This window comes from Lygodium microphyllum, chromosome 8 (assembly GCF_053477565.2).
Source record: "Lygodium microphyllum isolate KBCC chromosome 8, Lygodium_microphyllum_v1.1.10, whole genome shotgun sequence".
Lineage (NCBI taxonomy): Eukaryota > Viridiplantae > Streptophyta > Polypodiopsida > Schizaeales > Lygodiaceae > Lygodium > Lygodium microphyllum.
The window spans coordinates 33,945,103-33,961,326 of record NC_141142.1 but is presented as its reverse complement, the minus strand read 5'-3'; the positions used below and the strand labels follow the sequence as shown (position 1 = coordinate 33,961,326).

General features: G+C 43.8%; 1 protein-coding gene across 3 annotated transcripts in view; it reads left to right on the top strand.

Moving 5' to 3' along the window:
• The window catches only part of LOC148032134 (uncharacterized), a 306,148-nt gene that overhangs the window by 32,682 nt on the left and 257,242 nt on the right, over nucleotides 1–16,224 (top strand). For all 3 annotated transcript variants that reach the window (XM_087682765.1, XM_087682766.1, XM_087682767.1), the window contains exons 9-10: nucleotides 9,506–9,580; nucleotides 11,133–11,199. In XM_087682765.1, coding sequence (XP_087538891.1) covers nucleotides 9,506–9,580; nucleotides 11,133–11,199 — 142 coding nt within the window. The remainder of the gene's footprint in view (nucleotides 1–9,505; nucleotides 9,581–11,132; nucleotides 11,200–16,224) is intronic.

The following is a 16,224-nucleotide window of genomic DNA, read 5'->3' as shown; positions in this document are numbered from 1 at the left end:
TTTGAAAATCTAGAAAGTGCACAAGGCTTGAGATTTGTGAGAAGAAGAGAGGATCTCAACTTGTTGTGTCATAACAACTTGTGCCGATGATATTTAGATTCAAAAAAACAGCAATACCTATTGTAAGTAGAGTGTCAGAGCTTCTGAATGGATTTCCTATGTCAAGAGGAGAAGATTGGTTACTATCCAAACTCCATACATGCTATGAGCTCATGCTTTGCGGCTGAAACCTACAATTTCTGGAACAAAGAAGAGAAGAATGACCGTCTCCAAACTTGAGCTGCTCAAATGAGAGAGAAAGAGATCTTAAATAGCCAAATCATGTTTCTATATGTGGCACCAACTACTTTGTAGTCAAAATTCATATTTGATTAAGGGATGATTAATATTAATTTAGGAAAGATTAGACATAAGTAAGTTTCTCAAGATATGAAATTTAAGCGCCAGGTCTATTTTATAACTTAAAAGGGATCCTTACCAGGCAAAATTTTCAAATGATCATTAAAACTAAAATGCGAACTTTCAATTTTTTGAAAGTTTCACATTGTATCTTACTCCTTTGTACCTGCCCTTGTATCACATAGCCTTATGCTTATCCATTGTATGCCTGATGTCAAATCCTTCACTGATAGTGCAATGTTCACCATACCAAGAGATACGGAATTGGAATTAGAGTTTAAATTAAATCACTAAGATCACATTTTTCATCCTAATGACAATAATTGTGGTGCTTACTAGTGCGAGGAGTTATTTAAACATCCTCTATCTAGGTGAGCTTGGATATGATACTCTTGTCTCTCAAGAGTGGCATTGGTGCTCAAGCAATAATAACTCTAGATGTTGCCGTCTTGTACTCTATGGTCTCGTAGATTGGTGCAAAGCCTTCTCAAAAGATGCCATGGTATTGCTCTTTGATCTCATAGTGCACAATGGAACAACATATATCGTGCTTCTCATAGTGCGTAATGGAACAACATATATCGTGCTTCTTTTTTTTTTCCAAGAAAAAAGTGGCTACTTATATTACTCATAAGATTTTACAATGAAGTACATGTGCTCAATAGATTGGATGGAGTTGATACAAAGTCATACTAGAATCATATATACAAGTCTCTCAAGGTGGTTGGGGGAGGGGGGTTTGCCTGCTTGTATTGTGAAGAACAGGTCATAGCCTCCCCAAGTACATAAGACGTGGTGTCGAAGCTCCTCATGAGCTCAAGAGTCACCCTGCACCTGATCCCAGTGGCTGTAGAGGGATTGGATGATTGAGGTCTAGAGCTCTACCAAGGTCGCATATGTGGACAAGTACTGACCACCCAAAACCAACTAACAATGTGCCTTTCGAATGTGTTGTACTGTGAGACTCCCAATATTCTCCCACATCTCTGATCTATGTTTTTCCTAGTGCCTGCTGCGTGAGGATGCCCAATCCATGTCCTCTTGCATCAAAACATGCCTGCCATTTTGGGCTAGCAACTGCTATAGTTGGACAAAGCCACTCTCAAGTGTCCCACACCACTTTATCTCTAGAGGCTGCCTCTCCCAGATCCAAAGATGCCAATCAGTTAACTCACTCTAGGGTACGTAGGGGTCCAACACCCAAATCTTCCCTTGAAGCTTGAGGACATGAATCTTTCTCCAAGATATAACTAGTAGCTCCTCTTGTTGATTTCTGTCCAGGGCTAGCTTGCCGCTAGCTTGGATTGTGAACAAAACCTCACAGGGGGCAGCTCCTCCTCTTGTTGATCTCTGTCAGGGCTAGCTTGCCGCCAGCTTGGACTATGAACAAAAACCTCATGGGGGGCAGTGCCCACTCTAGAGGGGGATGCTTACTTGTGAGAACCTAGCTGCCCACACATCACTAGCCAACATCGACTCTCTAATGGGGGGGCCAACTAGTCCTATGTGATTGTTGTCTCAATCTCCCTTCATTTGCTCTCAACTCCCTGTTACAATCACCCGGTTAGCTAGCCTATAGACCTCCCTCCATACTCTGATAGTGTGGGTAGGGCTAGTCTCCTAGCCAGCCACTGGATGTGAGGGTGCTCATTGATTTGGATCGTGTTTTGATTGCAAACTTGGGGCTTCGAGACTAGCGGTGGTTGGTAGTCTATCTCCTCTTGATATAATAGGGGCCACTAAATCAAGGCCTTGTTCAAGCCCTGCCATATCCTAGCAAACTGTGTAAGAAGGAGGATCTGGGTGGGGTGATTTGGGCTTACATGGAGATCCATTGCAAGGATGGCCTCCACTCTCTGCTGAGCCATAGCGTATGCTCTTGAAGGCCATCCTATAGAAGGACCTTTCATGTCTACTCACCCAGTGTGAGGCCATGAACCACTAGCTTGCCCATGAGGGCTAAGACTCTGATACTCTAGGTCAATAATCCCCAACCCCCCCTCATAGTGATATCAGATGATAGTCGCCCATGCCACCTTGGCCTGGGAGTCTTGAGACCCATGTGAAATAGGCTAAAGAAAATTTTGCGTGAGGCAGTCGAGTTGAGCCACACACGATGAGGAAAAACACCAGCAATGTGTCGCTAAGTTGACTTGGTTGACCACTAGGGCCTTGCTTGCTAGGGAGATGTGAGTCGTGCTTGACTAGGCTAGCTTCCTTCTGATGGAATCAAGTACTGGAAGAAATTGTTGGGTTGGGTTAACGGGTCCCACCTAGAAGCCAAGATAATGGACTGTCTCACCTATTTGAAACCCAAGCGGATGCCCCACTCGGTGCTAGAGTTCAGATCTTGAGAAAGCTAGTCGACTTTCATGAATTGATTTTTGCACCCACAGTTGTGCACCTCCAATGCAAGTCTCACTTGCTCCAACATCACTTGATCATCCTTTACATGGAGGGCCATATCATCTGCATACTCAGAGTCTACCAGCTTTGTCTCCCCTTTCACTAGGAGTAAGGCCTCGCAAGTTGCTCACTCTCGAGTGGAGAAAGTAGGACATTGCCTCCTCAAAGAGTAGGAAGAGATAAGGGGCTAGAGGGCAGCCCTACTAGACTGACCTCTCCAAACAAAACTTCTCCCCCTTTCCTACTTCCAATGAGAACCCTATTGGTGGTGGTTGACATGTATAGTGTAGATACCCCTTTAATCCACTCCAAGGGTAAGCCCACTCATGCCATAGTACCTTCCAAGAAGTCCCACTCAACCCTATCCAATAGCAGCACATGCGTCCTTTGACCGCTATGCTGAGCCCACTTAGTAGCCTCAAAGAAGGTAAAGATGTTGTGTAGGATGCTCCTTTTTTTTGCAAGAAAAAAGTGGCTAGTTATATTACTCGGAATATTTTACAATGAAGTACATGTGCTCAATAGACTAGCTGGAGCTATCATGACCACCCTAGGTACATAAGAAGTGGTGTTGGAGCTCCTCATGAGCTTGAGAGTCACCTGGCACCTGATCCTAGTGACCGTGGAGGGAGTGGATGATTGAGGTCCATAGCCTTACCAAAGTTGCATGTGTGGACATGCACTCGTTACTCAAAACTAACTGACAATGTGCCTTCTAGATGTGCCAAACTGTGAGGCTCCCAATAATCTTCCACACCTCCTAACACTTTGGTGTCAACTCTAATACTTGATGGATGGGTAGTGCCTCCAAGCCGACCATAGTATAGGATCCTGCCTCAATTAGGAAAGTAGTATCATGCATCTTAGCCTCATACAGTAAGTGGCAGCCCTGGCTAATTGCTTGCCAACAAATGGCCCCCAAGATATAAATCCTAGGCTAGGCGTCACTCGATAGAGAATATGGCATGCTCTCCTCCATACACTACCTCACAAGACTAGAGGCAATGCTTTGGAGTTTCCAAGCATTGCAGTGGACAATGTTTGCAGACTCCATCCTACCACATCTGAACCAGCCAACTCTCAATAGCCAAACCTCCATGTGCCAATAGTGAGGATGCCCAATCCATGTCCTCTTGCATTAAAATATTCTTCCTAATCTATGCTATTAGGCCAAGAAGCCATAGGGCTTCTTGGCAACTGTTGTGGTTGGCCAAATCCATGTCCTCTTGCATCAAAACATGCCTCCTAATCTATGCTATTAGGCCAAGAAGCCCTAGGGCTTCTTGGCAACCATTGTGGCTGGCCAAAGCCACTCTCCAGGGTCTCACTCCACCTCATCAAGAGGCTGGCTCTCCTAGATCCAAAGGTGCCATTCTTGGAACTCACTCCAGGGTATGTAGGGGTCCAACAACCAAGTCTTCCTTGTTAGAGATATGGCCAGACATGCATGTGTCAGAATGTAGTGTTCATGCATTTTCTTGTCAGACAGGCATTCGAGATCAGTTTGTCAGAGTTTGTGTGCTACATATGCCATGTGGCAGGCTGAACAGTCAGTGGAGTGACACCTGGTAGTCGCATTTGTTGCGGAACAGATCGCATGATGACGTGGCAGTTTTGCCATTTTCAGCAAGTTTTTGTGCAGTTGGTCAAATCTGGCACAGATCCACTAGAGGCCGACTTCTATTTTGGCTGGCCCATATTTACTACTGTATATAGCAGATCTTCGGCACATTCACATCAGATCACAGATTTTGGGCTGAGATCCTGCTGACTGCTGCTGCAGACTTCAAGGTGTACAGCAGGGTGACATCATCGAGGTGGAGATATGTAGACATACACACTGTGCCTGTGTACATATCTATATTCCTTATTTAGCATTCTTCATATTGTAGATCTGCGTTCTTCTGTCTCTTTCTCTCTCTCTCTTCTCTCTGTGTTTAGTCTATCTCTAAGTCTCGGTCATATGCTTCCACACTGCTGCACTCTGACATTCCTTTGGAGTCCCATGACACAATTGCTTCTCTAGGGTATAGCTAGTAGCTCCTCTTGCCAATCTCTGTCAAGGGCTAGGCTTCTGCAAGTTTGGACTGTGAACAATACCTCATGGGGGACACCACCCACTCTACCTACCACTTGTAAGGGGACCTAGCCACTCACACCTCACTAGGCAACAATGGCTCTCGAACAAAGGAGGTTCAATGTAACGTGCCTGCCTATTGGCTGTCCAAGCACGTTTTAGCGGTCCATCGAGAAACGAATCTAAGCGTTGCTGCTCGGCACTCCCATGGAATGTTTCGGGGTTTGTCGCCCAGGGTTTCCTGAGTCCGCCTCGCAACGGAACGTTCGCGGCCGAACCCACTAGGATCGGCCTGAAATCTGGGTTCCTAGTTGTCAAGGTCTCCTGACAGCATTCTAGCGTTGGGTTTTTGGACATCCTACTTTACGCAGAGATACCCAATCCGAAGTAGATCCATACCGCACTTGGTTCAAGGAGAATGGGAAACGAGAGGGATGCGTGCTCAACCTCTCTGCCCGTAGTGCATAGTCCCATTCCGGTCCCCTAAAACGGCATGAATCGGGTTCTAACTTAACAATATCTAAAGTCAACCAGCGAGATGAATCCTTGTGAGAAGCCTCCTAGTTCTCTGGGACTAGCTTGCCGTAGGACAGATCTGTTGGGGATTCCATCCATCCGCTTCCCTTGATAGCTTTAGTTTTCTAATTAGGTCCTACCACATTTATGTGCGACATTTAAAATCAGCTTCATTAATTAAGCCTTTTAGGAAACATGGTTTGTTCGTGTAATTTACAGCACAGATACGAAAAAAAACAAGTAGTCATTTTGACAAACAAGTTCCTTAGCTTATCTTCAAGTTAATCTTTGTCTCCTGCCTATACAGGAGAATTATGTATCCCTTCTGTCCAACAGAAGTACCCGGTCCAAATCACATGGCACCAAAATTTCCATCCTTTATCTAGAATAGGATCTTTCAACACCCTAGACGTTGGGCTCACGGCAGTCTTCAGCTCCGTTCTGGTCTAGGTAAGGAGTGTCCAGAGCTTCATTGACCCCAAGCGACCTAGAAGTGAGACATAACTTCCGTGGTTGACCTTTTCACCACTCGACCTTCGGCCCGTGAATCGAGCAGTGCCCTCTTGGGGTAATCCACGGTGCGATCTTGAAGATGATCCACCCGTGCAAATATCCTTCCTTAATTAACCAATTAAGAATCAATCATAATCAAGGCAATCAGCCCTAATATCATCTTTTAGGAAAACATTCATTTATTCCCATGGCAACTTGTCATTACAGAACCTTGTAATGCATTTGCCATCAACACAAGCCTTGGAATATTTATCCAAATCACAATGCAACAATCAATTGATTGAAAAAAAAAAACATTTAGGGCGTTGTTCAATCAACCAACAAAACTAATTGTATTTTTCCCAAACAATATAAGAATAGACGCGATAACAATTTTATCGTATATTTGCTCTCCCCCTTGAGATCAAAGAGCGATTCTATGCAAAATTTACTTGATACTTGCATGCAAAATTCTTAATGTTATTCTTTTTACGATTATGCTATTCATAACCCCTGATTGATTGCTCTATCAACAAATAAGCCATACGCAACTAGTGCAATTAACTTCCCTTGATACATGCACTTTGCAAACTCCATCTTCCGAATATGTAAGAAGAGGCCTATCCCTTCCTATGACCTATTCTCGTACATCATAGTATGGAGCCTAATGTATCTCATGCAAGAATCAAAGCAAGCATCTATCAATTTAGAAATACATTACTTATGACCGGAACCGCAATTGGATTGACAGTGATGCCTTCATCCGAAGCTTCGTGGCTGGTTGTAGGATTGCCATCCGCATGCGACATTCCTCGCTTGGAGGCCATCGTCCGTAAGTAGACTCAAGAGATTAAGAAGGCGGAATAGATTCGAGATGGGAGAGTGTAGGAAAAGATGGCTAAGTCAAGGATCGAGATAGAGGGAATTGAGCTAACTCTCTTCCTCGCAGCTTCTTGGGGTAAATATTCTCTCTCTCTCTTTCTCTCTTTCTCTCTCTCACGATATCTTGGAGGGGTATCCTTCTCTCTACCTTTCTCTCGCAGCCTCTAGGGGTCTCCTTATGCTCTCTTGTGTCTCCCCATGCCTCATACTTATAATGAATCAGAGAAGAGGGGATAAGGCTGAGAATAAGAGTTCTTGGTGGAGGGTCTCTTGGAAAACTCAGTGATTTGACGCTTAACTCATAAATCTGATGGTTTCATTGGCTCCAAAAGGGGGGTAAAACCCCAAGACACTTGCTTAGAAAGCTTTCAGTTCACTCTTTCTTCTTTTCTCTGTTTGAAGTGCTGGCTACTGCCTGTAGACTACGATCGTGGCGCGCACGATTTCGCCAATCACTTTCTTTTATTTTTTCCTTTTTATAAAATTTCCAAAACTAAGTAAAACATCACTTTTCTTTTCTTTTAAATGACATCCGGTTCTATATTTTTAGGATAATATCTAAAATATCTAGAATATGCTAGTTTTGCCCAAAATCTAATATTTTTTGACCATCCAAACTATACACATTAATACTAGTGATTAATATAGCTCATAAGTCTTGTTCACATTGTAACTTCCATGAAGGGTGGCTATAGTTCTTGTCAATCTGAGAAAAATATTGGATTTACGACTCTCGGTATTTTAAAAATATATTTTTAATTAAATAAAAATTATTAGCTATTAACGTTAGTTAGTTTTTACCTTAGTTAGTCTTTAGTTAGTAATCTTACTAACTTATTAACTGACTAACTAACTTTCGAACTAACCAACTAACTTTTATTGCATGGAAATATTATATCCAACTAGTCTTATGGGATTGCTGCCTCACGGAGTGCTCTGGTGTCAGACTAGAGGTTTCCATTGTGGGTTGTCCTTGTGGACCTTTCGAGAATGCTACCATTTGACCGAGGGAGAAGGCTGCCTCAAGGGGAGGGGGCAGCAATAAATGTTTCAATTCAGCCAGGCTATTGGGGGGTAGGGGGGAAAAGAGGGAGGTGTGTGGTGGCAGACCAATTTGGTGTTTTTTTTGGGGGGAGGTGTGCGGTGGAGGACCTTTATTTATTTATTTATTTTGGGGGGGGGGATAGGTGCACAAGTGGACATGATAGACTTGGCAACAAGGCCTTGCGGGTAGAGGAAATCTATTGCGGGGGGCTAGTGAAAGGGAGGTGGGTAGGGACAACTGCTAGAGAGTAGTGAGTGGGGGAGGAGGTGGTGAAGTGGCATAGTGCCAGGTGTGAAATCAAGGCGGGGGGGTGGTGGTGGTGTGGGCAGAGCTCAGTGGGAGGAGGGCGGCAGTGTCTTGGCTGTGGCAGGGCAGCAGCACACATCGGAAGGGGGAGGCAGCATTGTCACGCGATGCTCATGGGCTCGATTGTCTATTTGCTTCTTTGGTTTGGAAAACAACATCTTGCTTCTCTAACTCTACCTCCACCCTATATGACTAGAAAATACGGTTCTATACCGTAATAGCCTCATAGCTTGTTGTCTTGATTTAAAATCATTTCTCTTCATTGAGAAGACTAAAACTGGTGCAAATTTGGCCAATGGTGCAATTGAGACTATGTGAGAGGTGTGTCTATGTAAGAAAGGTGCAATAAATGTGTCTAGTACTAAGCTATCTTCATGCCCAAATGTCACACCTGGCTACACAAGTTCTCTCCATTTTCAATGTTACTATGTCCATCTTGATCAAGATTCAATCACTGCAGCTTTTGATGGTTGAGTTCGATTTGATGGCAGTCAAAGCTATAATCAAATGTTGGGAGTGCATTTATCCTCATCCCTTGAGTCTCATTCAAGTACAGTTTGTGCATATGGGGGTGCATTTGAGGCTCATGCAGTTACAGTTTCTGCATATGGGCAGTGGATATCTCCCTCTGCCTATAATAGTTGGAAGATGTGAGAGCTAGGCAGGTGTATCTTTGTAGTGGAAGCTCCCATAGTCTTTGAATGAATGCCACTACTTGGAAGAGGGCCTTTCTAACTGTAGATGTTCACATAGCTCTGCTCTAATAATCTCATAGGGTATGGAAGTTTGGACTTGATCATATGGGTGGGGCTACCATCATGACTAGTGGTCTCATGGGGTATGGCAGTTTGGACTTGATCATATGGTTGGGGCTACCATCTCCATGGGCCGCCATACATCATAGGAATATGTCTCTAGTCCATCTTCTCTTGCAAGTGGCTCACTCCTCATGTAGTAAAGGCTAGGCCAATGAGGTCTTTGTCCCACAGAGAGTTTTTAGCAGCAAATTAAACTTATGAATAGAATCTAACAAGACATGATGATAAAAACCTATGTAGCTATTCTTTGAGGTATTCTTTCTTTGCTGCCTAATTTACCATATGATTAAGAAGGCCATGCTATGCTTCATTTTCTTGTGGTGGCTGGGTGTTTTGATTGCACCATTTTAGTATTAGATAGATTCAGTTTTCTATTGCATGGGTGTAAACGAGTTCTTTGTTTTTTATCAAAAGATCTTTACATTGCTAGATTGTTAGCAACTTATATGTGCAATACCTAATGGTTTCCCCATTATTTTTGATGTAGTTAAGGCATGCCATTTGATGCACATTCTTCTTTACATTTTGGCTAAATTTTTTTTCCCCCTCTCAACTTGTCTGAAGAAAACTGGTGGAAACCCAGGCTATGGAGCTCAGTCTTTTGACATGTTTCCATTATCCATGCTGACACTCTTTCAGGTAGATAATATCATTCTCAATGTAGAAAATGTTTTTCTTGACTCTATTTTGTAGTAGTTTTAAAATAAATCATCACGTTGTTCTCAAAGTGAAAATTCTACAGAGTTTGATTTCATAAAAAACATCAGACTTAGATTTGCAATCCCTTGAACTTGTTCATTAAAGTACTCTTTTGAAGGTTTACATACTGCATTTTCATGCCTTGGTTGGTGAGCATACCTATGAACTATATCCACCATGCATATCAACCCTTGGTTGAGGGGATTAATAAGTATATGCCATATGATATTGCAATGTGCAAAGGGACTAGACCACATGAAACACCAATAAGAAAGATTTTGAAGTAGGAAAAAAGCATAATAGATGGAGCATTTTCCCTCTCTGGTCTTGTAAGGGCTCAGGGTGATGCAGATAGTGCCCATGATCATTTATGGCAGTAGACAAAAGCCAAGATTGGACAGTGAGTGGCATTGGAATATAAATACATGAACTCGTCTATCTTGTCAACCTCCTGGTGATGCAATGCATGTGCCATGTGGTGAATAAGAGAGGTGGTTGAGATTCAAACCAACATGCACATTATCCATACATGTGTATGTGGGATATAGTAAATTTGAAGCAATAGCCTGGAGGTGTAGTGGTCTGTGTGTAATGACTCTAGAATGTGTGACTAAATGCCTAGGAACCAAAAACTGAGGTAATTTTAAACTTACAGGGATGGGTTAAAACTTTTGATACCTTAGGGTTAGACTATTATTTCACAAAGACTTTACCGACAAAATAAAAGAGAAAAATCAGTGAAAAACAAATCATTGCCTGTTTTTGCTTTCCCTCCTTTTTGAACATCTAGATCTTGCTTCAATTGCTGGAGGGTTTTCCAAAGAAGAGGATAGTTGCTGTGTCCTTATGCTGGCTGGTTATTTTCCTCTTCCTTTCACTGTTCCTATCTCCTACCACCGTACTGACCTGATTTCTTCTTGGTCATTGTGTGGAGAGATTGTCTAAGCATAAAGTTTGTTTCCCAGGCTATGTCGTGTGGACTGTTTTATTCGGGTTTTCTGGTTGCTGTGTTACTTGAAATATTTCTAGTTGCTATATGGAGGCCATGTGGATGCTCAAGCGATTGTGTAATGCCATGCTTGGAGCTTGTATCCTTCTCTATTCTGGCCTTGATTAATACAGCCTGAAAGGAAGTTGTACATTAGTCACTTGTGACCAGGCTGGTGTTTGTATGGATCTGTTGGGCTCCTCTTGTCTTGATTTCATAGTTCCAGTTCACTCTTCAGTTATGATTTTGAATACTGTGTTTGTACTAAATGCATGGTGGCTATAATTGAGCCATGAAATCAGCAATAAGCAGGCTCCGTTCTGTGGTATCCTCCCTCAAGAGCATTACAGTTTTTCAATACAGTACTATTGCCTTAAACAAATAAGTACAAAGCTAAATTGTTTTAACAAACATTGGTTGCGTTTTTTTGTAATGGAATAAAATTAAGTATTTATTTCCTAAATGTTTCTGAGCATTCTTAATATGTGGACCTGCTGATTTTAGGTTGTGTCACTAGAAGGTTGGAGCTTTGTCATGTATGTTATGGAGACTGTTGAGTTCAAATATGCAGGTAACCTTCCAATGCTTCAGTTAATGAGTTATTCCTTAACCAATCAACAAAGTAGAGCTTTGTAGGGTACCTATGTTTAGTAACAAAATGATCATCTTATAGAATGATCAAAACGTATCTCACATTTCAGTAAGTAAATGCAACCAATTGCACAACCAAGGATTTGATGAACCAATCATAGATTCCTTTTTCCTAGGAAATAGCGTAAGCAGAACCTATTTAGGGCATGCTAATAACCTTCTATTGTCTAAAGGTAGAACACCCTGAAAACACATACAAGGAGTTAATAGGTATCTATTGATGGATACGATTGAACAAGAAGAGGAGGAGGGAATAAGAAAGGGTGGACCGTGGAGGGAGGGTGAAGTAGGTGCTTGAATTGCTTAGGATACATGTCCTTTTCTGAAAAGAAGATATTTCCCTTACTCAAAACGTGAAGCAAATTCTCATGTCTATCCTTCACCCCTTTGTGTATTACGTGTTGCATCACTTGTGTTCGGTTTTTGCCAGATCACGTGTTTGCCAAGTGAAATACCATATTCATGGAGACAAAAAGGGATGAGAGGGCAACAAGGGCAATGTACCTTGTTCAGAGATCATTCAGTCTAGCAAAGAAATAGGGCCTTGGCATTGTATTATAGGCATTTGTGCCAAAGCAATCCAATGAAAAATCAATCAATGTCCTCTCTGGGCATGACTCTGCAAATTGTGCCACCTAGTGTACAGACAGGAGTGAAGAGAGAAGGCTTCAAAAAATGTTGACTTTGTCTTAAGACATCACAACCCTACACTGACCAAGTATGGTGGGGCACTTTCAAGGATTGTTATCCCCATCTATATAAGTCCATAGTGAGGGCAGCTGGCCAACTAACATCTCACAATAAAGTGCAAAACAATCTATACTTCTATAGCTTGGAAGGCGACTGTCTGCACAACTGTGACTTGACAGTGATTCATGAAATGCTATAGTCAAGGAATCCACCTCTTTATACTTTACCCTCAATTTGGTGAAGTCCTATAGATACTGATCTCCAAGCCTGGACAATAGCTGCAGCATGTGAAAACCATTCCCTGTCCCAATAGTGCAGGTGTGCTGACATATCTAGTGGATGCTAGGCTGCAATGGCCCTCCATCAACAAGAGCTACAGTTTCTAATCTCTATAGCAATGACTTCTTCCATGCCTCCTTTGCTTGGAAGAAGGCCTCTCACAATGAGTTTGACCATCAACACTTTGCTTTGAATGTTTGGATCAATGATCCCCAAACCACCCCTAGATCTGGGCGGGGCTGAATAATAATGTCTGAAGCTACTTTAGCCCTTGTTGGGATTCCATCACCACTTTACCATGTGAAATTCTTAAGAAGGTGCTTCACCTAGCCAATGTATGACCTAGAGAAGGCACAACCAACGTGGCAAGTAGAACCTAGCTAGCTCCTAGAACCCTCCCTACTAGAGATAATCTTGTTGTGCTCCAGCAAAGCCTCATGTTCAGGAGTAAGCCAACTCCTACTTGGATGTGATATCAATACCCACATGACAATCAAGATACCTCACTAAAGTGCCACAAGGAACCCACATGAAATGCTCATGTGGCCTGCAATGTGTCCATAGGTTCCATAGTACAACATACAAATCATACCATAGTGTTCATACCGTATGGTGCCATACGTATCCATATGGATTTATATGAAAAAACGGCCCTGTTTTGGCCGTCGTGTCTGGGCAAGTTCTTGTGTCAGTAAAAGCTGTCCTGACTGCATGCTTTTGAGATGGTGGTGCCTGTGTGGCACAGCATTCTCAATCTCTCCTAAGCATCACTTGAATCTTGGCAGTGAAGCTTTCACTATCTCCTCTCCCCGCGACCCCCTCCATCTTCAAGCATCAATCTCTCAAGCCTATCCCACCCCTTCTCTCTCTCTCTCTCTCTCTCTCTCTAACTTTCAAGCCTCTCATTCTCCCTCTCTCTTCAGCCTCTCTCTCACTCTCCTCTCCCCCACCTGAACTTCCAAGCTTGTAATCTCCAATGACATCATGACTCTTGAGAAGCTTGAGGCCTTCTATTTGCATGCCATCCATGTGGAGAGGGACACAAAGAAGTCCAACTCCCACCATTGGATGCGCAAGTATTGTGGGAAGTGCTAAACAAGTGGTGCAATCCAACTTCTCCAACATCTTTCCAAGATGGGGGGGCAAGTTGCTCCATGCAAGGAAATCCTTCAAAGTATCATGGACAAGATTCTCACCAAGATGAGAGCGGGATCCACTAGAGGAGGAGGAAGTGGCGTAGCGGCGGCAATACCTATGGCTTCTTATGAGGAAGCCTCAAATGTAGGCTTATCTTGGACTGATGCCTCCACCATTGGTGGTGCCGACTCCACATCCATGTCTAGCTACCAAAGAGTGGAGGCTCACATAGCACTGAGTGGCAATCCACTCTCTCAAGTCCGCGCTCATCTGCGTGGGTTAGTTCCTTTCTTAGAGAAAGGCAACAACTTGTGGACATTGAGATTGCATGCACTATGATTGAGTGCAATCTTGCATTAAATGTCCTAAAGCAAGAGCAATTGAAGAAGATAGTAAAAGCTATTGCCAATGTAGGTCCATGCAAAGGATGGACCAGTGTGAGCTATAATGACATGAGGACCAAGAGAAGGAGAGGATTGTTAGAGCCCTTGATCGTATTTGGGCCGCATGGACAAAGTATGGTTGCTTCAATCTCATTGATGGATGGAGTGATTGTAGAAACAGGGCATCAGCAACATACGTGCTTCATGTCCACTTGGCACATTCTTTTTTGTAGGTCATAGGCACTGGCAAGAGGGGGAGGAAAACGAGAAGGATGTTCATCTACCACCACATTCAACAAGCTATCCTTGAGGTATACATTGTGCTCTTAAAGTTATTACTGAAGTTTTGTATTATAATTTATAAAATGATCATGATTCAGGAAGCTTCTCTCTCTTTTTTTTCTTGTAAAAGGTAATTGTATTATTTACGAAAAAGGTACAAGATTACATGATGACATGATTACAAGAGACACGAGGGCCCTAGCCCAACGTGTGGGAAATCCCCGTACTAATGCACTACAGAGGTTACACCAATCATGGCAACGACCCAGAGGCAATTGCCATATGCCATGGATGCAAATCCTCCCGAGGGAGCAAGTCGGAGTGTCGAATGAGATCTAGCTGCCAATGCAAGAGTCCTTTAAGCCTGGCAATATGTCTCGGTACATTAGAGGCCGAATCAAAAACAAAAACATTGCGCGTGGTCCAAATGTGCCAGCATCCCCAGTATCTGAAAAAGTGAAATAAGATCTTCATATGTAACTGTGGCGGTGTGGGGTACTTTGGGCGCACAAAAACCCAATCGAAAGGAGTTAGTGAGGACCCCACCACCGCTTGCCAGATTTGCGACAAGAGTAACCAGATATTCTTGGCGAGCGGGCAAGAAAGAAAACGATGTCGGGCCGATTCCATGGTAGTGGTACAGAAGAAACAATTGCCATTCGAGATTCGACGCTTGGAAAGGGCCGAGGCAAGAGGAAGACCACTAATCATTACCCGCCAAAGGAAGACCTTGCATTTGAAAGGTGCCTTATTTTGCCAGCCCTCCATTAGCGTTGCTTGCCACCATGTCCACGATTTCCGCAGTCCCCAAACAGTATTAGCTTTCACACCCAGCCCAGTGGTGATCTCGAATGAGAAGATGATACACCTGATTGGTAGAGGCCTTTTCCAGAGTCAACTTGCCTGCAAGGTCCCAGTCCTGCCAAGGACGATCCACAGCCAGGGCAGGAAAGGGTTGCCGACCCTAAAGCTCCAATAAAAGCTTTTCCCATAAACCACGGTATCCGCGCGGGATCCTGAAAAGTCTCCTAGCAGTCCGAAACGATGCGAGGACATTGCGAGTGGCAAGGGTAGCATCCGCAATCGAAGTCAGAACTAAACGGGCCATGCGGTTAAATCTCGGTCTGAGCTGATGTTTGTCTTCCCACGAAAGTAATCTGGATACTGCCAACAATTCCAGCTGAAAGGAGTTAGACCACACGCGGTCCCCTACTGGATGCCAACGGGCCTTTTTGAGCACCACTTTCCAAGAGCCGACCAAGTACAGTAACAAAGAGGAAGAGGGACTGGAAAATCGAGAGTCAGAATTAAGGACATGCCACCAGGAGGCCCGAAGCTGTGTGTTACCATGGCGTAGCCCGCTGTCCTCAAGAAAATAACGGGCTATGATGGTCCGCGGTTGATGATCCACACACATGGCACGAAAAAGAGACCAACGAAGAGCCACCATATGAGTTTCTGCATCCAAAATAGCGCCACCACCCATGCGTTTAGGGGTACATGTATGCGACCATGAAATCCATGAAATGCCTGCCTGTAGGGAGTCCTTCTTCCATAGCATGAAACGAATGGGATGAGTAAGAGCCTTCAAAGTAGTAGGCGTCCATGGCAGCAATGGCAGGAAATACGTTAGCATTGGTAGCATAATGGTCTGAGCCACTTTGAGGCGCACATGGAATGGCCATGCTTATGACTTTCAATACATAATCTTCGTTGCCAGTTTTTGTGAAATCCACTCCAGTAGGTCCTTTGGCCGTACATCCACTCCCAACGGGTATCCAAGATGCCTGACAATGGTTCCACGGGAAACCACCTGACCCTGCCAGTCTAATGACTGTAAATCAGGCTCCGTGCAACTGAGAATGGCCGACTTAAAGGCATTGATGCGAAGACCAGAGGCCTGACCAAAGAGTGTCCAAACATCTAATGCCTTTCGAATGTTGTCCCTGTCTGCCCGCAAAATCATAGAGGTGTCATCAGCCAAAGATTGGCTAATGAAGTGCTGCCCCAAAGGAAGAGACAATCCGGCCAGCTGAGCCGAAGCCGCCATTGAGGATAACATTGAAAGGACCGGGTGAGTCGCCAGGGCAAAGAAGAGAGGACTCAAAGGGCAACCCTGTCTGACCGAGCGAGCAAGGACAAATGGCTCTGTAACCCCACCATTGAGCATAACT